This window comes from Pseudophryne corroboree, chromosome 8 (genome assembly GCF_028390025.1).
Source record: "Pseudophryne corroboree isolate aPseCor3 chromosome 8, aPseCor3.hap2, whole genome shotgun sequence".
In the NCBI taxonomy this organism is placed as follows: Eukaryota; Metazoa; Chordata; class Amphibia; order Anura; family Myobatrachidae; genus Pseudophryne; species Pseudophryne corroboree.
The window spans coordinates 26,487,075-26,501,252 of NC_086451.1; the positions used below are offsets into that span (position 1 = coordinate 26,487,075).

A 14,178-nucleotide genomic window follows, 5' to 3' on the forward strand; every position below is an offset into this window, starting at 1 on the left:
GACATAGGCCGGCACTCCTCAATGTCGCTAAAGGTGCTCCGGTGCCCTCTGTTGTAGGCATGAGGTATGTACAGAAGAACAAAAAGTGGCGGCACTCAGTCTGCTTAAATGGCAGATCAAGTGTATTTAAAACACATATTTAGAACACCGGTGTTTACACGTTATTTGCCATTTAAGCAGACTGAGTGCCGCCACTTTTTCAGAGATATATATATATATATATATATATATATATAAAAGTGGCGGCACTCAGAACGTTGATTACTAACTTGGTGACTGTGCCATCATTAATGCTCTGCTTAAGACGCTGTGAGTGCCGCACCCCTGATATATATATATATAGATATATATATATATATATATATATATACAAATATATATATATATACTCTGTATTTACATATATAAGAAGGCTGCTCCTTCTGCCCGGCCATCCCCCTCACATTGTCCACTTGCCTCAGCCCAGGCCAGGAGGATGAGATGTACTGGTCGCCGGCTGTGTTGTCCCCTTCTTTGCTTTGGATGGCTGCCTGCTGCATACTGTAGGTCTGGGAGGTGCTGGCAGGCAGGCAGGCAGATGGGCGGTGTATGCAGGAGGCGCTACCATGGACTTGAGCAGAAGGAGACACGGACAGTCAGTGCCTTGCAGCAGCGGCAACGGTGTCTGGTGTGCGCGGTGGCAGAAGGTGATCGCAGGAGGCGGGGGGACACGGAGGAGCAGCTGGCCGGGGGGAGTTTTCTGCACCCTCTCAAATACGGCGCCAGGGGTATGTGACCCCTTAGCCCCCCCCCCCTAGTTACAGCCGTGCCAGCACATGTGTCCTTCTACACCTGTTTTATAAATTAACTGGACAATTCTATTCATCAAGGCTGCTACATTATGGGGTCTGCTTACTAACACCCCTTTTCCACTAGCTTTTTTAAACACGGGTAAATGCGCGGGGGCGCGCATTTACCCGTGTTTTTCCCTAGTGGAAACGGGCCCCCCGGCAAATTCCCGGATCAAGTGATCCGGGAATCCTACCCTGGTAGCTAGCCGGGTTGAACACGTGTTCAACCCGGCTAGCTGTCTAGTGTGAACAGGAGCCGTGTCGAGGCGACACGGCTCCCGTTCACAGTGCATAGGGAGGGCGGCGCTGGGAGATCATGTGATCTCCCAGCGCCGCCCCTGCCGCGTCATTAGCGCGTCACCAACCCGGCAATTGCCAGGTTGGTGAGCGCTGTCTGCAGGGGGCTGTAGCACGGGTCGCAGCCGTGTCAGGCGACACGACTGCGACCCGTGCTACGCTAGTGGAAAAGGGGTATAAGCCTTGGATGGAGATAAAGGGGCAGATTTATTAAGCCCATACTTGCCTACTTTTGAAAAAGCATTTCAGGGAGATTGTGAAAGTAACACCTATCAGCGCGGACGTGTATTGCTACATGTGAGAGGCGTGTCATAAAAATGACTTACATCCAAATGTAAATGAGCCCCAAAGTTTGTAAGATCTACTTGTTGAAGAAAAGACTCTGATATTTTGCAGAATTTGTTCGTGTATTGGGGGTAATTCCAAGTTGATCGCAGCAGGATTTTTGACAGCAATTGGGCAAAACCATGTGCACTGCAGGGGAGGCAGATATAACATTTGCAGAGAGAGTTAGATTTGGGTGGGTTATTTTGTTTCTGTGCAGGGTAAATACTGGCGGCTTTATTTTTACACTGCAATTTAGATTGCAGATTGAACACACCCCACCCAAATCTAACTCTCTCTGCACATGTTACATCTGCCTCCCCTGCAGTGCACATGGTTTTGCCCAACTGCTAAAAAATTTCCTGCTGCGATCAACTTGGAATTACCCCCAGTGTGCTTTACAAGAGGTTCCATATACTGTAAGTGGCCAAGAGAAACCTTATTTAAAATACATGTAGCCATAGGGATCATTGTGCCTTATAACAATGCAGGGAAATGGCGCTAATGATCCCATTTGAATGTATGTATCTCTGATTATTTTTTTTTTACCCCAAGAATGTAAAGTAAAATCAGGGAGATTGATGGTCTATTCAGGGAGTGAGGGAGATTGCTATTATTTATTTCAGGGAGTCTCCTGCAGAATGAGGGAGGCTAGGCACCTCTGATTAAGCCTGGTGAAGTGATAAAGTGAAAGGTGATAATGCACCAGCCAATCAGCTCCTAACTGTCATTTTTCAAACCCAACCTGTGACATGGCAGTCAGGAGCTGATTGGCTGTTTTTTTATCTCCCTCCCTGCTATAGCCTGAGAATGACGGAGGAAAGGAAGAATCAGTGCAGCTGCTGTCTCTACTGTACGGTACCATTTAGACCAGTGGTACCCAAACTCAGTATGCATGCATCTGTGCACCTGCTAGGTGACCTGGAAAACATGAACTGTTGGGAGTCCTTGAGCACCGAGTTTAGGAACCACTTATCTAGACCTAATATATCTGTGCCTACGGCAACACTCGGAGAACCACATCTGCACAGCACGTGTCATTTTCTAGTAAAAGACGCCTTATGCTGAAGTCCAGTCAGACAGTTTTTGTCCCCAGCACGGAGGGGAGATCCGTCTGGTATCATACTCACAGTCTCTGCTCGTGACTCCAGCCTCGGCATCACCCTCTGCTCTCATATGAAGGCTGACAAAGCCCCTCGGAGCAGATCCCAGAAGGTTTCACCACATATGAGACAGGTGGTGCGGATCCTCTGTGAGATTTCAGCTTATAGTCCCGACTCTGCATAACAACAATTATTAATTATACACACCTGAGAGTAATGAGGCATATTTCTTTTTTTTATAAAACAAATTTTATTGAAGTCTTCAGGTTACCGGCTGTCGGGATCCCGGCGCACAGTATACCGGCGCCCGATTCCTGACCGCCGGCATACCGACACTTTTTCTCCCTCTTGGGGGTCCACGACCCACCTGGAGGGAGAATAGATAGCATGGCGAGAGCAGCGAGCCCGCAAGGGGATCATTTGCACTCACCGCGCTGTCGGTATGCCGGCGGTCGGGCTTCCGGCGCCGGTATGCTGGTCGCCGGCTTACCCTACTACACCCAACACATAGGGGAGTATTCAAGTGTCGGATTCATTCCGACATTAATTTGTTGGAATGGATCCAACAAGGGCTATTCAATGGCATACCTCCCAACTTTGCAGAGCGGCAGGGAGGGTCATTAGCGCGCGCCTCCGAAATTAGGGGGCGTGACCTATCGGAAAGGGGCATGGCCTCACGGCAAGTGCCACGGTCGCAAGCCACACCCCCGTTTTCGTCATTATGGGGGCATGAACAGCGCTCAGGGAGCTGCTGGTCGTGCCCATTGTCCCTCTCTGCCGTGAATAGACGCTGTGCACAGCATCTATACACCACTGCTCTCCTCAGAGCAGTGAGTGACAGGGGGAGATCTCCCAATTGCCACCCCACCCGTGGGATACTGCGACCCGCGGGTGGGACAGCGGGACAGACTGTGAAAAACTGGACTGTCCCGCCAAAATCGGGACAGTTGGGAGGTATGCAATGGTCGGCAAAATCCGACTGTCGGATTTGGTCGTACACGGGTCCTGAACGACGGCGGGTTGCGGAGGGAGCTGTCAGCGTCTGCGGCAGTGGGGGTGATGTCTGTGGCGGCGGGGGGAGGCGCTGCAGGGAGAGAGGTGCCTGGCCGGGGACGGCCAGGCAAGGTACCTCTCATCCCCGTAGCCCGCCGCACCGTCTCCTCACCTCAGTCCGACTTGTTTTCAAGTCGGATTGAGTCTGCCCCCCCCCCCCCCCCCCCCCTCGCTATGTGGTAAATGCAGTTGACACCCTCTCACCTGTGTGAGTTGGAAACTCCTACCAACACTGGGGCCTTGTCACTTATTAGTCAGCCTAGGCCCTTGAGAGACTGACTGGATAGAGTGGCGTGCAAGTGTGGACATAGGCCCTCATTCCGAGTTGTTCGCTCGCTAGCTGCTTTTAGCAGCTTTGCACACGCTAAGCCGCCACCCTCTGGGAGTGAATCTTAGCATAGTAAAATTGCGAACGAAAGATTAGCAGAATTGCGAATAGACACTTCTTAGCAGTTTCTGAGTAGCTCCAGACTTACTCGGCATCTGCGATCAGTTCAGTGCTTGTCGTTCCTGGTTTGACGTCACAAACACTCCCAGCGTTCGCACAGACACTCCTCCGTTTCTCCAACCACTCCCGCGTTTTTCCCAGAAACGGTAGCGTTTTTTCACACACACCCATAAAACGGCCAGTTTCCGCCCAGAAACACCCACTTCCTGTCAATCACATTACGATCACCAGAACGAAGAAAAAACCTTGTAATGCCGTGAGTAAAATTCCTAACTGCATAGCAAATTTACTTGGCGCAGTCGCACTGCGGACATTGCGCATGCGCATTAGCGACTAATCGCTCCGTTGCGAGAATAAAATAACGAGCGAACAACTCGGAATGACCCCCATAGTTCAGTGAGGGACGTGTCCATGTAAATGCATCACATGCAGACCAATGAATATCTGGCTGCAGATCACCTGCCAGTTGCTGGTTCTCTTCCTCTGATGCAAAGTGCCGTTCGGCAGTCCCTTCTCATTGGCTGGATGCATATTGACCCCTCCCACTGTTGCTATTACTTTAGCTAATTTGACTGCTGAGGTTTCTTTGAATTATTTTTTTATTATTAATTTAATTATTCTTTTATTAATAGGGTGCCACCAGGTGTCAGCCGCTCCATACGGTCAAAAATGACAAATAGGCACATCAAATTACAATATAAAGGGGTGCAAGCAGATTGTACAAGGGGAAGAGAAAAAATCAATCAGTTAAATATCAATATTACGCTCAGCTCCACTCTCTCAGTGTATTTTGCACATATGCTGTGCTAGGGGCCTAATTCAGACCTGATTGCAGCAGCAAATTTGTTAGCTAATAATGGGCAAAACCATGTGCAGTGCAGGGTGGGGCAGATGTAACATGTGCAGAGAGTTAGACTCGGGTGGGGTATGTTCAAACTGCAGTGTAAAAATAAAGCAGCCAGTATTTACCCTGCTCAGAAACAATATAACCCACCCAAATCTAACTCTCTCTGCACATGTTATATCTGCCCCACCTGCACTGCACATGGTTTTGCCCATTAGCTAACAAATTTGCTGCTGCAATCAGGTCTGAATTAGGCCCTATATAACTTGGAATTATCTAAGCAAGGCTATAAAGCAATGTGTCTGCCCATCTATCTCAACACTTTGGCCTCTTCATTAGAGCAGACACACAACACCTGCCTCAGCCCAAAGTGATAAATTCCGGCTCCTGGGGTAGTTTAGGATTTGTTTGCTGGGAAAAGGCACAGTCTGCGTGCTGGTGAGTAGTGCGTACACTGGGCTGGAGTAATTGGTGTATTAGTCTGTGCTGTGTGGTACATGACAGATTCCTGTTTGCTATGTGGACATATATAATTAGGCTGATCATAATATCCCTTTTACCTGGCACACTCATAAATTACTCAGGTTCTGGGGCTGACTAAAACCAGGTGACATACAGACTTGATGTCAGCCAGCCACAGAACCTTTGTTATTTATGAGTGTACTAGTTAAAAGGGATATTATGGTCAGCCTATATAAATGTACAAATCCGGTTCTCTAAACTTCCACAGTTGATGTTAAACTCACAGGAAGCAAACCTATACTTTTTACGCAGGTGTCTAGATTGAGATGAAGGTTATGGCTAAACCCTGGCTCCCGTGGGGAAGCAGGTCTATAGGTCTTGTATCCTACAAAGGGCTTTGCAATATGTCATTAGTACTGTATATAAAGAACTGTTAATAATGTTAACTGGAAATTGGTACCTGGTATGAATGCAGTTCTTTGTATGGAGTGTAGTACTGCTTATGAACTGTAGGTGGTGCTGTGCATTACTCGGTGGTTTCCCAGATCTCTGTAATACTGAGGTCATGTCTAACTGCCCTAAACTTGTCAAGGACAGTCCCCGTTTTAAAGCTATGTCCCTAGTTTCAGTCTGGATTGACAGTGCAATTCTTACAATAGGAGTATTTTACAAAATATATATATATATATATATATACACACACACACTTTGGATTAATGTGTACAGTAAGTGCCTCTGTGTAATGACCTACCTCCTTTCCTGGGTACATCAGGCCCAGCACGTTCTCTTTACATCCATGGGCTGGGCTCTATAGTTTGTACCTAGCATTCCTGTTGGTGTCATTATAGGCAGCAGAGCACACAGATTTATCAACCATGCTTTTACTAAAGGGCCGTATTCACGGCTCGATTTGGGAAGAGATGTGTGCTGAGCGTGCGGGGGAAGACGAGGTGGTCGCTCATTTCACCCCGCGGGTGAAATGAGCGACCTGCTAGATTGAGCCTGCATGCAGGCCAATCTAGCACCGGCGATAGTGATGCGCGGGGCTGTGCATCGCTATCACTGTGGGGGGTACACTTGTCGGATTGCTTAGATTTTAAGCAGCGATCACTCCGTGAGTACCCCCTTAAAACAATCTGAAAGGGCGTCGTCGCACTCTTTTCACATTTTAGTTTATCTGAAATGTATTAAAGGGCTTTTGGAGCACACTGCGGTGAGCCCTGTGATAATAACGTTGTCCTGAGATGGCGTTATCAGAGGGCTCACAGCGATATGTTGCCTCCTGGACCCCGCCAGTGTGATCAGCTTTGTGTGTCCAGAGGACACGCAAGCTGATCACTGTGGAAACAAAAAAGGAAAAAATAAAATAAAAATGATACTCCCCAGACCCAGGGACCTGTGATCGGGGCTCTCCGCTGCTCCTGTGACCCCGGGGCAGTACAGTGATGCTGCAGAGTGGCAGCACCGGAGGTGAGGTCACAGCAGCAGGGAGCCCCAATGACAGTCAGCCCTCCAGGGTCTAGTATATATAAGCGCAGTGGTTGGGGGGTAATGGCACTGGTAAGGTTGGGGGTTTCCCAGTGGTGGCGCATGTGTAGCACATTCTCTGCGGAGAGGCATCGCAGGAGCAGAGCTTTCTCACAAGCTCTGTCCCTGCACGCAATTATTGATACATCTATGCTATGTAAACAATCGCAGTGCACATTGGGCGGATTTTATCACTTCACATCTGCGTCGTCAAATACGAATTGTGATAAATTGGCCCCTTTATACCAACAGCAAAAGTGACCTGGTCCACAGTGTTCCGGTATTGCTGGGGATAATCAATATCCCTTTTGTCTCCTACACTGTGCCTCTTCTATGCATGCCACCTGGCTAACATGTCCTATGCACAGCATTATGTTTAGTTTGCTAATCTTGCATTTAATGCTTCTTGATTGTGCTTTATTTTTGCCTTCGTATTGTGTCTTGCCTGTAGTACTCAGTCTTACTATATACGGTGCAGCATATCACCACCTCCCAACTGTCCCAATTTCAGCGGGACAGTCCCGCTATTCGGACACTGTCCCGCTGTCCCTCCCGCGGGTCGCAGTGTTCCGCGGACGGGGTGGCAGTTCGGGGAGACTATGATCATCCGCTGCTCTGCTCTGATGATCCGGATGATCACTGAAGAGATGCCCTGCGCACCCGCACAGCATCTATTCAATGCTGGGAGGGGAGCAGGGGGCTGCTTGGGAAGCGCTGGGCACGCCCCCGAAATGCTGAAAAACGGGTCCATGACGCTTGCCCACGCAGCCGAGGCCACGTCCCTCCCACACTAAGCCACGCCCCCTTTTCGGGTCATGCGTGGCTTCGCCGCACAGGGCCCTCTTCCTCCCTCATCAAAGTTGGGAGGTATGCATGCAGGCACAATCTAGAACCGGAGATAGCGTCGCGCATCGCTGTAGGCAAACAAACAGAGAAATCCATGCTTCATTTCATATTCATGGCCTTTTCATTTCTAACTCTCTACATCTCCTAGCCATTACTGAAACCTGGATTACCCCCTCTGACACTACTTCTCCTGCTGCACTCTCTGCTGGGGGCCTCACATTCTCACACACACACCCCGACCTGAGGGTCACCATGGTGGTTGGGGTCCTTTTACCTTCTAGCTACACATACAAACTCATACCTCCAGAGCCGTCCTTCACATTCTCTACATTTGAGGTCCATGCTAAACACCTCTACCAACCTACTAATCTTCGTTTTGCTGTCTTATACCGCCCCCCTGGCATCCCATCCAAATTCCTCGACAACTTTTCTACCTCACTTCCCCTCTTCTGACATTCCCTCCATTATCTTAGGTGATTTCCACATTCCTATTAATAATCCCACAAAATCACCTGCCTCTAACCACCTTAACCTCACCTCTTCACTTGGTCTCTCCCAGTGGACCTCCACCTCCTCCCCCTCCCATGTGAATGGGAGCTCACTGGATCTGGTTTTCACTCACCGTTGTGATATTTCTGATTTCTCCAACTCCCCATTTCCCTCTCTGACCACCACCTGCTCTTTTAACTTGCCTATCTCTGCTTCCTCATCTCTCCCTCCTAAAGCAACCATCATTAAGCGTAACACTGAGGCTATTGATACTTCATCCCTGTTCAACTCACTTGTTTCTCCTATTTTCTCTCATGCCCTGAACAAGCCACTTCCATATGCAATGCCTCCCTTACTTCTGCTCTTGACTCTGTCGCTCCACCTACCACAATTCACTCTCGTAGATTAACACCTCAACCCTGGCACACTAAATGTACCAGATATCTTCAAAAATGCTCACGTACTGCCGAGAGACAGTGGAGGAAATCACGCTCTAAGGCAGACTTCCTCCATTTCAAACTTATGCTCTCATCCTTCAGTACTGCCCTTTCCCTCGCTAAACAATCATACTTCAAATCTCTCATCTCCTCCCAGTCTACCAACCTCCGGAGCCTCTTTGCCACTGTCAACTCACTCCTTTGCCCATCCCCACCTCGTCTCCCATCCTCATTGTCTGCTCTTGACTTTGCCACTTATTTTACATCCAAGATTGACTCCATACGTCAGGACATCACATCCCACCAAACCAAACAGCTAGCAACTAGCCACCTCCCATCCCTTACCACACCCCCCCTTCCCTCAAATCAACTCTGACATCTTTCTCCAAGGTATCTGGGGAGGAAGTCATGGCACTCAACTATTCCTCCCGAGACACCCCCCCCCCCCCAACAACCACCTCCCCACTTGACCCTATCCCCTCCCGCCGCCTCCAATACCTCTCTCCTTCTGCATGTTCCCATCTTGCCAACCTTCTCAATCTCTCCCTCTCATCAGGCACGGTCACCTCTGCCTTCAAGCATGCTTTTGTCTCCCCTATTCTTAAAAAACCTACAGTTGATCTAAACCCCTCTCCAACTACTGACCCATGTCTCTCCTCCCTTTTGCCTCCAAACTCCTTGAGCGTATTGTCTACAACCGCCTTACTGCCTTTTTTCCCTCCAACTCACTGCTTGACCCATTCCAATCTGGTTTCTGTTCTCTCCACTCCACTGAAACTGCCCTCACAAAAGTCTGCAATGACATTCATACAGCCAAATCTAAGGGCCACTACTCTCTGCTTATTCTCCTTGACCTCTCTGCTACTTTTGACACTGGACCACCCTCTGTCTGCAAATCCTTCACTCCCTTAGTCTGCGTTATACTGCCTTCTCCTGGCTGTCCTCCTACCGCTCTGGTCATTCCTTCTGTCTCCTCTCATGATGACACCTCTATCTCCCCCCCCCCCCCCACACACACACACACTTCCACTAACTGCAGGTGTCCCCCAAGGTTCTGTTCTTGGTCCTCTACTTTTCTCTAACCTGCCACTTTCATCTCAGACTTTTCTAGGGTTAGACCCTTTCTCACCAAGGATGCCACAAAGACAATTATACACTCACTGGTCATCTCCATACTGGACTTCTGTAATCTCCTCCTATCTGGCATCCCTGACAAATACCTCTCTCCACTCCAATCTGACCTCAACGCTGAAGCCCGGCTCATCTTCCTCACAAAATGCCCTACATCCGCCTCCCCTCTCCCACTAGCCCTTCACTGGCTTCCCCTCCCTTTCAGAATCCAATTCAAACTTCTCACACTCGCATACAAAGCACTCACCCACTCTTCTCCCATTTACATCTCTGATCTTATCTCCCTTTACACTCCCACCCATCTTCTTCGCTCTGCTAATGCACGCCGCCTCTCCTGCCGACTGATTACTTCCTCTCACTCCTACCTTTAAGATTTCTCACGTGCTGCTCCCTTTCTCTGGAATTCCCTACCTCTCCCCCTCAGACTCTCCACCTCTCTACAAAACTTCAAACGGGCTCTCAAGACCCACTTCTTCACCAAACCCAGCCAAATCTCATCCTAACCCTCTGTTCCACACTCTCTATGTACCCCGTCTATGTCACCCTGTCTGTCTGCCCCTGCCCTTTAGAATGTAAGCTCTCACGAGCAGGGCCCTAAACTCTCATGTGCTTATCCTTCTCTTACTTAAATATCCTCAGCGGCACCTAATACCATGGCTTCTGCCACCCTGATACTTTGTCAGTGTCATCTGCTGATGCAGCTATGTTTATTTACCTGTCCTATATGGTCTTCAACTGTAAGTCACTATTGTCCCATTTTGATTTTTAATTTATGTACCCTGTAATTGGGCACTGCGGATCCCTAGTGCCACAATTTAAATAAAGTATAATATCTAAGTAATCTAGTCGGATTGCTTAGAAATTAAGCACGGATCTCTCCGTGTACCCCCCTTTAGAACATCTGCCCCCAGGTGTTTGTACACTACACACTGAGTGTCTGTTAAAAAAAAATGACCTGCCAGTCCTCCTGCTTACTGTGGGCAGCTTAAAGGGTTATTCCACCTTCAGGTTGAAAAGACTGATTACTGTATTTGACGGTAATGGTGCCACATGACCTTGGTGGGTGAAGATTCAGGTTCACTGGTTTGTACATGGCTCACCACCATTGTGGTGGAGTCCCATATTCCACATTTTATCCAGGAGCAGGTAGAGCTCTATGAAGAGCCTGTATGATTGGGGTGAGATGGGTTGTTGAGGATAGGTTTAGAGAGCAATCCTAGGAACCTGTAAAAATGTGCCGCAGGGTATCTAAAAATAATGTAATTTCTACTTCACAGGAATTTGTTCAATCCTGACAGCAGAATCTGTCTTCAGATGGTAAGCAAACATTATTTTCTTCTATTTCCTCCATAGATGTGTTATGGACATGTCATACTATAGATGTGTCCTCAACTTTTCCTTTTTGTGCCATATGATTTAGAGTCTCTGCCACAGGAAGCAATTCCTGGAGTTCCAGACTCTGTCCCAGCTTTATCAAGCCTTGGAGAGTGATAAATTGCACGTCAACCAACCAACCAGCTCTTAAGTGCCATGTTACAGGCTATGGGGTCTATTTATGAAGCGGTGAAAAGTATAGAAAAGGACCAATGGAAAAGTTGCCCATAGCAACCAATCAGCTAAGGACCAGTGGAGAAGTTGCCCATAGCAACCAATCAGCTTTGAAGAAAGTCTTTATCATGTACATTCTGTAAAATGTAAGGGAGATGCTGATTGGTTGGCATGGGCAAATTCTCCACTAGTCTGTGTCTCAACTCTTTTCACTGCTTCTTGAATAGACCCCATGAATGACAGGTGCTGATTGGTTGGCACTTTATCATCTTGCAATTTATCACTCTCCAAGGCTTGATAAATCTGGGCCATTAATGGTAGGGGGTATAATGAACTGCAGAACTACACCTAGATCTATTGATGCGGTACAGTCCGTGATCTGGTTTGTGTGTGCTCTGCAAGACAAGTCATTGTCACTGAGCATCACTGGGGGGTTTACTTTGTTCCTTCTATTTGGACAGTGGTAGAAACCTTCCATTATCTAGTGTGCTTAGGATCAGCAAATGCTTTTACGATTGCAGTGGGATCTAGTAGTATCCAAGATACTGTGGATCATGAAACAAAACTACTACATGTATATTTTTTTTTCCCTGTAGGGTATCTCCAAAGGCCTTGGCCCCCTCGGCATCCACTTGTTAACGGAGGAAGGGGTCTCCTTTCAGACTGACAATGAGATGTTTTGGTGCTCCTGTTGTAATGGGACAAAGTACCGGGTCCATGCCCAAGATATGAAGGATCTCACCAGTAAGTTTCAGCTCTCTCTGCTCCCAAATGGCAAGGTCCTTCTGCAGGACTTCCGAGACATGTACATCAGTTGGATTGACTACGATGGGGTCACGTACTTGGAGGTCGAAAAGTGTGTCCCAGATGAACTGTGTGAGTTTGAGGTGTTCAATGACGGGGAGAAAGTAATGCTTAAGTCTTCCAATGGCCTGTTCGTGTGCAGGAATTTCCGGCATCACGGAGACGCCATAGAGGCTGGCCGGTCCATTATAGAAGACTGCTGCCGGTTTCGCACAGGAATGGGCGACTTGTATCCCCCTTGCTTCGATATTTCAGATGTTGTACTGGGCAACGTCTCAAAGCTCACTTGTCGCCCTTGTGTGCTGAAGAAAGAGACCTTCGTCAACAAGACGGACGTGGCCCAGAGCCATGAGTTTACGCTGAGCTGGGAGACCCGGACCACAGACACCACTCAATGGGACACAACCTGGGGTCTAAACGCCACTTATTCAGCCACGTTTTCAGCCATGGCCTTTGAAGCGGTGATCACCTACAATGGTACTTTCCAGAAGGTTGCGTCTACCTACAGATCCATAGTGGAAAAGAGAAGAGTTACGGTAAATGTTCCAGAGCACAGCAAGGTCACAGCTCAGCTAATCGTGTGTAAAATGGAGAACGCATCTATTCCCTTTACTGCCATCATCCGCAAGACCAAAGTGAATGGAGAAACGATCAACCTGGCGGAAAAAGGTGTGTGGAAGGGCCTTGTATACGATGACGTAACCTTGGAGACCAAGCAGGAGCCTGAAGGAGAGTTTGCAAATACCTGCAGGGCACTATGATGCCATAGGCTGAGACCTCATAGGAACCGGAAACAATGACTCAGATGGAACTGCTACCACTGATGTCACGGACAATGCGGCGCGTGACCGGTTTGTGCTGCTGCTGGCAGTATGACTAATGTAGAGACTAGAGCTGCTCAACGCTGGCGTCTCGTGGCCGTTTCATCTTCTGAAGGGACAATCGTTCTCTTGCAACGTCTACCCTATATATGCAACGCTTTGGCTTCTTCAGTATGGTACTGGGCTCTTTGTACGGCATAAGGGAAATTTCCAGCCTGGAGCACAGAATTCTGTTAAACTGCACCTGATTTCCTTCATAGAAGATGACCCCTTAGGGATAAAAACCAAAACAAATTTTCAACCGCTACTTTGAGAGATTCATGTGTTTCCCAGCAGCGGTGGCCTCTTGTATACAGAAGTATAAGCCTACTGCTGCACATGACTCCTTTTTATGGAAATCTCTGCTCACTAAGCCATGTGTCTCGTGCATCGTAACTCAGGGTTATTGCTGTATTATATATTTCACTTTGCTGGGCTACTGTTTGTTTTTTTTCCTATATTTGCACTAGAGTTTTATAATGGTCCACGAATGATTCTAGAAAAATGTTATATTTAAAATAAACCGCAACCTGCATTCAAATACCATCCTGCCTATGTGTGTATATTCAGCAGTCCTCCTCCTGAATATTTATTTATTTATTTATTTATTTATTTATTAACAGTTTCTTATATAGCGCAGCATATTCCGTTGCGCTTTACAATTAGAACAACAATATGGTATGTTATGAATTTTTCCCCTCACACCTCGGTGGGATCCGGTCTGCAGATCGACAGTGTCTAGGTCGACAATGTTTAGGTCGACCACTATAGGTCGACAGTCACTAGGTCGACATGGATGGAAGGTCGACAGGGTTTCTAGGTCGACATGTGCTAGGTCGACAGGTCTAAAGGTCGACATGAGTTTTTCACATTTTTTTTCATTTTTTAAATTTTTTCATACTTAACGATCCACGTGGACTACGATTGGAACGGTAAAGTGTGCCGAGCGAAGCAGTAGCGGAGCGAAGGCACCATGCCTGAAGCATGGCGAGCGAAGCGAGCCATGCGAGAGGACGCGGTGCACTAATTTGGGATCCCGGTCACTCTACGAAGAAAACGACACCAAAAAAAAAATCCTCATGTCGACCTTTAGACCTGTCGACCTAGCACATGTCGACCTAGAAACCCTGTCGACCTTCCATCCATGTCGACCTAGTGACTGTCGACCTATAGTG

General features: G+C 48.0%; 1 protein-coding gene across 1 annotated transcript; it reads left to right on the forward strand.

Moving 5' to 3' along the window:
• Positions 1-5,208: 5,208 nt before the first annotated feature.
• LOC134947434 (uncharacterized) lies at positions 5,209-13,549 on the forward strand. Its single transcript, XM_063935530.1, has 3 exons — positions 5,209-5,337; positions 11,069-11,108; positions 11,936-13,549. Exons 2-3 carry the CDS (start codon positions 11,106-11,108, stop codon positions 12,902-12,904), a joined length of 972 nt encoding a protein of 323 aa, XP_063791600.1. The 5' UTR covers positions 5,209-5,337; positions 11,069-11,105; the 3' UTR covers positions 12,905-13,549.
• Positions 13,550-14,178: the final 629 nt, after the last annotated feature.